This window comes from Drosophila rhopaloa, unplaced genomic scaffold (genome assembly GCF_018152115.1).
Source record: "Drosophila rhopaloa isolate 14029-0021.01 unplaced genomic scaffold, ASM1815211v1 contig_167, whole genome shotgun sequence".
Lineage (NCBI taxonomy): Eukaryota > Metazoa > Arthropoda > Insecta > Diptera > Drosophilidae > Drosophila > Drosophila rhopaloa.
In genome coordinates this window covers 3,072,752-3,083,488 of record NW_025335047.1, presented here as the reverse complement: position 1 = coordinate 3,083,488, position 10,737 = coordinate 3,072,752, and the positions used below count along the sequence as shown (strand labels likewise).

The 10,737-nt window shown below is 43.4% G+C and overlaps 1 protein-coding gene across 1 annotated transcript in view; it reads left to right on the top strand.

Annotated features, from left to right (window-relative positions):
• Nucleotides 1–197: 197 nt before the first annotated feature.
• Nucleotides 198–10,737, top strand: part of LOC108046801 — a 39,855-nt gene continuing 29,315 nt past the window's right edge. The window contains exons 1-7 of the mRNA XM_017126696.2: nt 198–354; nt 616–873; nt 928–1,144; nt 1,206–1,335; nt 5,244–5,957; nt 6,341–6,907; nt 10,391–10,702. Coding sequence (XP_016982185.2) covers nt 281–354; nt 616–873; nt 928–1,144; nt 1,206–1,335; nt 5,244–5,957; nt 6,341–6,907; nt 10,391–10,702 — 2,272 coding nt within the window. The 5' untranslated portion in view covers nt 198–280. The remainder of the gene's footprint in view (nt 355–615; nt 874–927; nt 1,145–1,205; nt 1,336–5,243; nt 5,958–6,340; nt 6,908–10,390; nt 10,703–10,737) is intronic.

The window sequence follows — 10,737 nt, the reverse complement described above, 5'->3', positions numbered from 1 at the left end:
CTACCATTTTGCTAATATTATAAGCAGTGTCACGGTTGACACTTTTCTCAGCAAGCAGTGGATGTTAGCAGAGACACCAACCGCCTTAACATTTATTTTAAGATAACGTTAAATTTTAACATTTAGTGATGGAAAAACAGCAATTCCCTGGCAACCATCGATATAACCGATGCTTTGAGAACAAACAAATCAGCTGGTTAATCATAACAAAAAAGCGATGTTTTTGTGTGTTGTTTTATTATTTTGTAAAAGCGTTTGTTAACGTTTTTAAGGCAGCGAAATGGATAAATCCAGGTCCAGTGTCTACGACAAGTTCGCTGGCTTCGTGGAGCAGCTGCGGAACACAGAATGCAGGTGGGATTTTATCTGGATTTGTTTGTTTTGGGTTGCATCGAATGTTTTGGGGAGGGGACCGGCAACAGTTTGTTGCTCATTACGGAATAATATTGATTAAATAGCGACTGCAAGCCGATTTCCGAAGAGTAATTGACCCCCTAAATGGTCCAGCTATCTGATTACTCTGCCAAAACATTCGTTCAACAAATAACAAGTGCATCCGCTATGACGTCATGCCACATACCCGCATCTAAAACTAATTGCCTGAAATGCCCACAGTCAAAAGCAGAAGATCACCTGCTTCCAGCAGATTGCCGAGTGCATCATGTCGCCTTCGCTGGCGGGACACATCAACTATGCGGCCCACTGCGGCACGGCCATGAATGTCCTGCTGCTCTTCTGCGAGGATGTGGACTCCGTGGTGCGGATGAGTGCCGAGGAGAACCTGAACAAGATCCTGCGGGCTCTGGAGAAAACCCGGGTCAGCCGCATCCTTATGGATCTTTATGGGGAGATCAAGAGAAATGGTAACCAGAGGTAAGCCTTTAAATCATCACAGCATCACATGTTCTAAAAAGTAACTCTTTACAGATCCTTAAGGATTTGCCTGAACCTGTTTTCCTACTATGCCCCGCAAATAAAGGAAAAACACATCAAGTGGTACGCTGTGAGATTGCTGCAATGCATGACCACCATTTCACAGCGCAAGGAGACACTGCTCCAGGAGACACTCTGCGATTTCGTCAAGCACTTTGGCCACTATATACAGCAGGGTCTAAGCGATAGTGAGATTTGCAATCTATTTGAGGTCAGACCTTTGTCCATCGGTCAGCTTAATACATTACTAAACTCATTGTTGGATTTTTTAGACTTTTCTGGACAATATTGGCTCCGATTGTGCCGTAAAGCGACGGTGCTCGGCCCAAAATTGCATCAGTCTGATTGAGCATGCACGCAATAGGAGCCTCATGGCCAGACACGGAGTCAACAAAGTGACGGGTACGTGCAGCGAGAAAAGGAAATGAAGCTTTTGTCGGGAATGCAAAAAAACACTTTTGTTTCTATTTGTTTATTTTTAACTGGAGAGCTCGGCTTCTTAATTGCTAAAGCCTCTAGATACCAAGAAATATTTCTAAGTTTGCGATGATTTCTAAAAATGTCACAAACAATTGGACTTCCAGAGTCCATAACTTTACCAAATCTAATCAGATTTCAAAGTGACATACCTCTAAAGTCTTGTGGATTCATTCTCTAAAAATCTGCATTCAAAATTTTTAATTTAACGTTGATCAAATTTTGGACTCATTTTCATGTTAGATATTTCCAAGTTTCCGATGATTTGTAATGAGTTGACCCAAAATTGGATTTCCAGACTCCATAACTTTACCAAATTTATTCCGATTTCAAAGTGACATACCTCTAAAGACTTGTGGTTTCATTCTCTAAAAATCTGCATTCAAAATTTTTAATTTAACGTTGATCAAATTTTTGACCCATTTTCATGTTAGATATTTCTAAGTTTCCGATGATTTGTAATGAGTTGACCCAAAATTGGATTTCCAGACTCCATAACTTTACCAAATTTATTCCGATTTCAAAGTGACATACCTCTAAAGACTTGTGGAATCATTCTCTAAAAATCTGCATTCAAAATTTTTAATTTAACGTTGATCAAATTTTGGACTCATTTTCATGTTAGTTATTTCCACGTTTCCGATGATTTGTAATGAGTTGACCCCCAATTGGACTTCCAGACTCCATAACTTTACCAAATTTATTCCGATTTCAAAGTGACATACCTCTAAAGACTTGTGGAATCATTCTCTAAAAATCTGCATTCAAAATTTTTAATTTAACGTTGTTCAAATTTTGGACCCATTTTCATGTTAGTTATTTCCAAGTTTCCGATGATTTGTAATGAGTTAACCCCCAATTGGACTTCCAGACTCCATAACTTTACCAAATTTAATCCGATTTCAAAGTGACATACCTCTAAAGACTTGTGGTTTCATTCTCTAAAAATCTGCATTCAAAATTTTTAATTTAACATTGATTTAATTTTGGACCCATTTTCATGTTAGTTATTTCCAAGTTTCCGATGATTTGTAATGAGTTAACCCCCAATTGGACTTCCAGACTCCATAACTTTACCAAATTTCGAAAGTTCGTGTTCGAATTCGAAAAAAAGAATTTATTCATATTCTTGTTATTCTTATTGTTAAACGATTGAACAGTATTAGTTGAATTAATGCAACAATTTAAATGCCAACAGAGTGGTTATGAAAACAATGGTAATTTTTAATCGCCATACGTAAGACCTTCTAATTTGAAAACACTCCCGCTCTCATAAAAGCCTTTATTGTTCGTCCAGTTTTTGTCCAGATTTGGATAAACTAATCCACAAGTCGGTGTTATTGCTGTTAGTTATTTAACGCATTTACGCTTCGAACACGTCCAACAGAACGCTCTTTATATTCTCATCAATAATGAAAGTGGTGTTTAAAAAGCGTGTAACGGCCAAATGCTAAGCCTCACATAGATCTGCATATATATTGTTGGGCATGCTCGCGCTATTGGTAAAAAATATTTTTAATATTCTAAAAAGCCGCAAAATCCATGAAAAATACCTTACCAAAATATAAAGCCATCGAACTGCAAACTACGTGAACGGGGGAAAGATGGTTTAGGGATTTATTCAGACTCGAATAGCGAATGCAATCACAGCCATGGGTTTGTTTGGATGTGGTGTGTGGGTGCAGCACAATAAAAGTAACTAGACAGTTGATATAAATTATATTTCTACATTGTTGTTGGTTACCGCTCGCAATCGATGGACGAGCCATCGAATATATATAAATTTTTTGTAGATCTGTTTTGATTTTAGACAACGATAGCGGAAAGTTTTTATTTTAGCATTTGCTGACTGGCGGACTGCAGCAATAACTGCAGCGGGAAAAAACAAAAGTCATAGCAACGAGTGCCACGTGAAAATGCTTAAAAATTGCAAACACAAATCATTTTTTATTGAATTTTCATGAAAATATTATTGGCAAACGTCGACGAAGAGGTAAATGCACCTTAGTTACAGTTTCCATAGCTTTTTTATGAGCTGCACTGAAAATCGACGTCCAAAAATGTTATAAATAAACTTCACATGAGATGTCTGAGTATTGCATTTGCAAACAATTAAAGTGAGAAGCCTCGGCTGAAAAACTAATTCATTTACTCGGATTACTTTTCATATATGGCAGGCAGTCTAAATTCTAACCTCACCTGAGTTCATATAAATTAAGCTTCGACTTGACTTTACCTTTGCTCTTTTCTTGTCCAAATGTTTACCTTCAAATCAACTCCTTTAGCTCCTGTTCCTGGCCCGACTGCCCCTTTCCCTGCCCCTTCGGCTGCTCTTCTAGTCCTGTGTCAACGTTATGCCACTTCTCGGCAAAGGCACAATGCCAGGCAACTCTTCAGCGCATCCTTATACAGTCTGGCGCCTCTTTTTATGGGCACCCATCACAGCGGCAGTACTTGGGCTGCCTGTGTCCTGGCATCCCGGCATCCCAGCATCCTGGCAGCCCGGCATGCCCCAACAAACAGACACAAAGTACGGCCCTGGTCCTCTGAACAGGGATCCTAGACCTCAGGCCCGCCCCCGCCATCTCCGTTTGTTTGTCTCCGCCCGTAGACGAAATGAAATTTATGCACTTGGACACTTCCATGCAATAATTCATGCGAAATTGAATCAGATATTCATTCCTGTGCAGCTTTAAAGCGGATAATCAACGTTGTAAGCAAATGCCGCCGAACGAGGGCACCAAAGCCAACAGCTGCAAAAGGGAGCATGCAAAATTTATGTTGCCCACCGACTGATGTCAGGCTAAACAAAAAGAGCAAATTATTTTTCATGTTAGCTGTGGCAGCATAAATAGCCAAATGACCAATTCATTCTCTGAAATCGCTGCAGCCCGTTATGAAAATTTACTTTATGTTTGCTGATTGTCCAACTGGTGGAGGATGTCAAAGTAATCAAAGTTGCATCACTTTCCTATTCAAATCATTTGCATTTGGGAAATCTGAGGCAAATATACATTGTTCGTAAAATGCACTATGTGAATGAAAACTTAAACTTTATCCTTGGTTTCGATTTAAAGCGTTTTGAGATCCTTTCTCCAATTACCTACTCCCCAATAAGTAGATCTCGCACTAAACACCTTTCGGAACGTGCTCAGCATGGAGCCTCCTCGCCCATTTTGGGCTCGCCAATTTTGCAGAAAGTTTCTGCGGCTTCTGCCGCAATTAATTGATACACATGGAAACAGGCCGCAAGTTGTGCTCGGCAAAGTCACTTGGCTGCCATGAGGGCCATGTAAAAAGTTTCTCCGGCGAGAAGTGTTTTCAATTTTGCGCCCCAAAGGAAGAAAATGAAAACTAATTGAGTAACAAACTTCCAACATGGCGTTTTGTGATTGGTGGCGTATACGTAATGAAACGACAAATAAGCGGAGACAACAAGAGCAAGAACTGCGGGAGGTCCCAGTGGGTGGGTGCATGTGTGCATAGTCTATAAATATCAGATGGAAAGTTTTCAACGAGATAAATTTAATTGGAGGCAATTTGTTGCAAAACATATGAGGGAAAAGTTGCCAAGAACACGAAAGAAGTATGAACTGCAATTGGCCGGCCAACGCAAAAGTGGGTGAAGGTATTGCTTTGGCATTGCCTTGGGTATCTGGCATTGGTATCGGCTTCAGTATCGGTATCTGAAGCTTGCTTATTGAGCAAATTGGAATTGCCAGCGCACGCTGCGCAAAAAGTTTGAAGAGCGTTTTTAATTTGTATCAACAGCAGCCATAAGTTTCTCTCCATTAACTAACTTATCCCCTTATCCGCTTTGTTTTCATCCCCAGAACTCCTGCTGACGGATCAGCAAACCAGCAGCGTGCTGGGGGCCCTGGGGCTGTTGCGTCTCCTGCTGCCGCAACTCATACGCGGCTACTCCACCGATAGCCACGAGGATTCCGAGTCCTTGGCCGGGCAGCAGCAACAGCAGCAGCAGCAGCAGAAGAAGCAGCAGCAGCAGCAGACAACAACCTCCGACTGTCGGCAAATTATTGAAATTTATGATTATTGTTTGCACCTGCTGAGCACGCAGCATACCACGAATCACGCCATCATAAATGCCACCCTGGAGGTCATCAACGGCATACTCCAGGCGCTGGACGCCCCCACCGATGGCCAATGCCACGGCAACCAGAGTCTGGGCCAAAGTTTGCGCCAACTGTTGTGCAATCAACAACTGCAGCACAATGAGTATTTGCGGCGAAGGAAATCATTAAAGAATCAAATATTCCAATTGAAAAATTACGAAGTGGCGACAAGTCAACAGCAGCTCGAGGATGAGGATGAAGATGAGCTGGCGGATTGGGCCACTGCAATGCAAATGAAAAAGAATTCAAATGCAAAACTGCAGCAGGCAAAGTGTCAACAGCAGCAGCATCACCATCACCATCAGCAGCAGCAGCAGCAACAACAACAGCAACTCGGGGATGACAGCAGCTCGCTGGGAATTAATGCCGGGGAAGATGCCTCGACCGAGGCTGCAAGTTCCGTCGCTGATGAAGGTATGGCAAATAAGGCAGAATGCAAGTCGAGATGGCTTGTGGGTTTGCGAGTGTGTGCGCGCAGTCATGTGGAAATGTGACATGCTGACAGAGGATCAGAGGAGAAACTGGGGGACGGGGGGGCATGGGGGACAAACCAAGCGGCAGACAGACCATGCCGAAATCAAGAAAATTGAGCAATTGCACAGGCTGATGGAGACACCCACACACAATGCACATATGAAAATTATTAGTGCATGCTTTTAGGCGGCACATGCAGGAACGAGGTCAGGCCAAATTTGCATTTGCATTTGCCGCCAGCGGAATCCTGCACAAATATTTACACAAATTGTAAGGCTAACCCATACCCACACCCCCACACCACCACTTTTTGCATTTTCCAGGGGGAGAGGCAGCCAAGCAGCGCTGCCACATTAGGAATGCCGCACGCAGCATCAGCGAGTGCGTTGCCACGGACGAGGACAAGCAGGGGCAAGGACAACACCAGCGGCAGGACGAGGATGATGACATGGAGGAGGATGACGACATGGAGCTGCTGAGTGCCGAGTGTGATGACTTCACAACCCTGTCACAACTAAATGAACAACAGGCGCCGTCAGCGGCATTGCAATTGCCCGCAACAACTGCAACAACAGCAACAGCAGCAGCATCGCAGAACGATAAACTGATTGATGTTGATGCCGATGTCGGGGGGCTGTCTAAACCGCAGCATCAGTCATCTCTGCAGAATCTGCTCGCCGGCAGCGATGACAAATCCCAGCATTTGAGTGACATCGACAATGAATCTTTCAACAGCATCGATTTCGAAGCCGAAATCACAATTGCCGGCAGCAAAGAGCAGCAGCAGCAGCAGCAACAACATCCTTTGGCGACGGATGATTCGGCGGAATCCGGCGATGCAACAGCAATTGGCACATTCTTCAACAATCTGCTGTCGCATTCGAATGCAGGTGAGCCAGCCATAACTATGAATACATACATATATAGCGAACAAATATTTCATTAGCAAAGTTCAAAGTCAGCGAAGCAAGTTCAAAACTATTTCCATTCGATGTTATTGCATTTCACGGTCTACCGCAGTCGCCACCAAGTTCTATTTTCCCTCTCTTTTGATTTTTGTTTTTTTGCGCCAAACAATTTCGCATTTATTTGCAATATTCGGGCGGTATTCGATGGCATTATTTGCATAATTGCGGCAGAACAGCAGACGTGACTCGCAGGCAAGCAGTTCTCGATTGCCAATTGCACTTGCGATTTAATGAAGCGTAATTGTTGCCGCTGCAACTCTCCCCAAGGTTGGTAAGCAAAATTAGGCAATTTGTGCTCAAGGTTTGGAATCTCAGAAGGAGAAATTTTATTGGAAATAGCATTTAGGGCTACAAGATAAAAAAATTGATGTTAAATGATCATCAACTGGCATTTAATTGCTTGAAAAAACATGATGTTAGCTGTATCTTGCTTTAAAATAAATACAAATTATTCAGTAAGGATTTCCCCTTCGTTTTCACATCCGCGTGCCTTAGCAATCTCTTCGTTAGCTTTTAGCCCGTCACTCGACTTGGTTGCGAAAACATGGGCAAACAAAGCACTTCCCTCCAATTGCAATGCTGTTTATTTCCATTTCATTGCATATTGATTGCATTGTCCTTGATATAATTTATTTTAATATTTAAATCGCTTGCTGCTCGACGGGCTGGAGTTACGGGCGCGGGCCAAGTGCATATGTGCCACACTTTTCCCCTGACCTACAAACGAGGAAGGAAGAGTGGCAGACACGATGCCAGACCCATGTCCTGTCGTTAGTTAGTGCGCGGGGGTGGGGGCTAGTAATAAACAAAGGAAATGTACTGCACTGAGCCGGAAGTACTAATTAAGCGAATGAGTTGTGGGCGGAGAAGAGAGTCCTGCGATGGGGGCATAAAGACAAGTGGTCGGACGGTTGCGGGGGGGTGCGTATAAAAAGCCACATCTACTTGACGTAAATGTTGGGGCTTAAATCCGGCATTTCTTCCGAGCGTGTGTCTGTGTGTGTGTGTGTGCGAGGGATGCGGATTAAGCTTGAAACATGGCAATGCATTTGCGCTGTGCGATGGCCCCAAAAGTCCGCCCACCACCGCGCCAACCTCATTGCTGGTTTTCTTGTGCCGCCACTGCCACTTGGCCAAAGCATCACACTGCAAGTTGGCAACAAAGTGGTTAAGACAAATGGGTTACGTGATAAAATGCGGTTACTCAAATTGCATGTATGCAAGCTTACATGTTGTGTCACAGTATACGTGTGTGTTGTTGGCGGGGGTGTGTGTGTGCGTGTGTGCCGTGTGTGTTACGGGTGTGTGTGTGTACGGGTTTATTTAGCATTGCCAGGAACAGTCAGCCAAAACGAGAGGAGCCAGCCATCAGTTGCTGCACTTTGCCTGGTCCGCGTTTAGCTGTTTTTATTTTCGTCCTTTCCATCGCCTGCTGCTGTTGCTATTGTTGTTGCCTTGTTGCTGTTGTTGTTGTTATCCTTTCTGGGCCATATTAGTTGTTTTTGCAATTGTGCACTTATGCGCTATCAGCCTTTTTGCGCTGCTTTGCTCGTCCGTCCGCGGTAGTTATTGCCGCTTGTTTGTTTTTTGTTTTTTTATAAATATGTACATACAAATATGTTGCGATATATATGTGCCTCAACCACAGCCGCAGCCACCCGTCTTTATCTGCATTAGAGCCCCGACGATTAGTGTACTCTAGCAAGGACTCTTGGGACACACTCTTGAGATGTGATCTCTTCGAAGAAATAAAACATATTTTTGACTTTTAAATTTAATTCTTTCCCTGAAATTATAATATTTATTTAATAAACCTTTAATAAACCTTGATTGCAAACCAACAAATTCATTTAGTTAGTTAGTTATTTTTACTAGACTTTGGTACATCACTTTTGCAAATAAAAAATTACCTTTTTAAGAAATCAAAATATCTTAAGATAGTGAATCTAGACTTTCATTGTGTTTAGGTCATGCATCTTACCATATTTTCATAAACAAATTTTTTGCGACTTGCCGTTCTTGTCTTTCCCCTATTTTTTTGTTCTTTCCTCTCGCTACATCCACATATGTAACTTCGGCTGTAAAAACCATTTGCATGTGTGCTAGTAAGCGGAGAGGTTTGCCCGTCTGTGTGGCAGGCATAAAGTAGCAGCCACGAGTCCTTCCCCCATCGGTTTTTCCGACCAGCCCGCGTTTCCTACGCGGTTTTCATTGTCGTCTAGTTTGGGGTTTTGTTCCTTTCTTTGCTTATGCGCTTCAAAGTTTTATTTGCCCATTTTTGTGTGCTCCATTTTTTGTTTTTATTTTCAACGTGATTTTACAATAAAAAAGAAAACACTCGACAGAAGTTGCAGTGCTGCTGCCGTTTTCACTTTTATGGAGGCGAAACTATTAAAGCATAAAATGGGAGCCAAACCCCCGGCAAAACCCCAAACATAATTACTGGCGAGTGTATGAGCGTGAAAGTTCCATAAAACTGCATGCAGGGCTCTCAGATTTCAGGGCACTTTTATGAGCGTTGAGTTTTCGCTAATTTGAGGGAATGCTAATGTAATTCAAATTGTAATTTTGGTAAATCTGTATCTGAAATACGGGATTACTACATGCTCATTACAAGATGTGCTGATTAAAGTCAACTCCGTCATCGAGTGAATTCATGAGCTAAGTCTTAATAATATGGGTACGATTAGTATTGATTCTTCACATGATGTCCGGGTGAAACACAAATTTAGGGAAAGCTAATTAAATGGAGCTTTCGATTTTTGGTAGTTCTGTAAACAAGTTGTTGGATTACCACTCCTAGTTCAAGAATGTGCTGAAACACTGATCAGCCTTCCTCCACAGTTTATCTCCCCCGAACAATACATGCGAGCACTTTGTCCATAAAGTGCTCTGCTGCTTCCGTTGGCCGCAGTCGCAATCGTGGTTGCTCTAATTTTTACAACGCTTGCATGCGGCCGGAACATCCATTAGAACAATAACAAAAAACAACAACAGCGAAAGCCACAACAAGTGCATCTAAAAGATGCAGCCATTTTTAACCCACTTAAGTGGTCAGTGGGGAAAGCGAGTGGCTGCACTAAACTCGTACTTTCCATGAAATTGAAGTTTTCAATTAATTTTCAATACAAGATGGAGAGCCAGGAAGTTTTCCCGCGGCGGCAAGCTAATAGAACAACATAAAAAGCAGCTAAGGAAAATAGTTTTAGCGGTTTTACCCACACACACACACTCTACCCACTTCCTTTGCTCACAAAGTTTGCCCACGATAGACGAATGTGCCCGGTAATTGGCCGTCTGGAGTGGCCGCAAATTAGCCAACGCCATCGCTGGCATTAGTGTCAAACCAAGTTATCTGCTAGACCTTCGACGGGGCGCACTAACTCTGGGCTTTTGTGCTTGCAGCCTCGGAGTCGGTCAGTAAGCTCTTTCGTCAATCAAGCGGCTCTAAGTCCACGCCCTCCAAGTCGGCTCCTGCCGACAAATCGGATGCCGTCTCGACGGCCTCGCTCACGCTTTCGCTGAGCTCCTTGGCCAGCAGCAACATGGAGCCGCTGGAGCGGCAGCCCTCGATTGCGGAGACGCCCACGCCCGTGGAGGACTCCTGTTCGATGACCGCCTCCCACACGGCGTCCACGGCCCTCATGGTGGATACTCCGGCACTGGAGGTGGCAGCTGCTAAGCCCGAAACACCGCAGTTACGAAGCACGCCCAACGGTAAGTCGCTGGCTGCCGCACCTAGGAGCCACTAA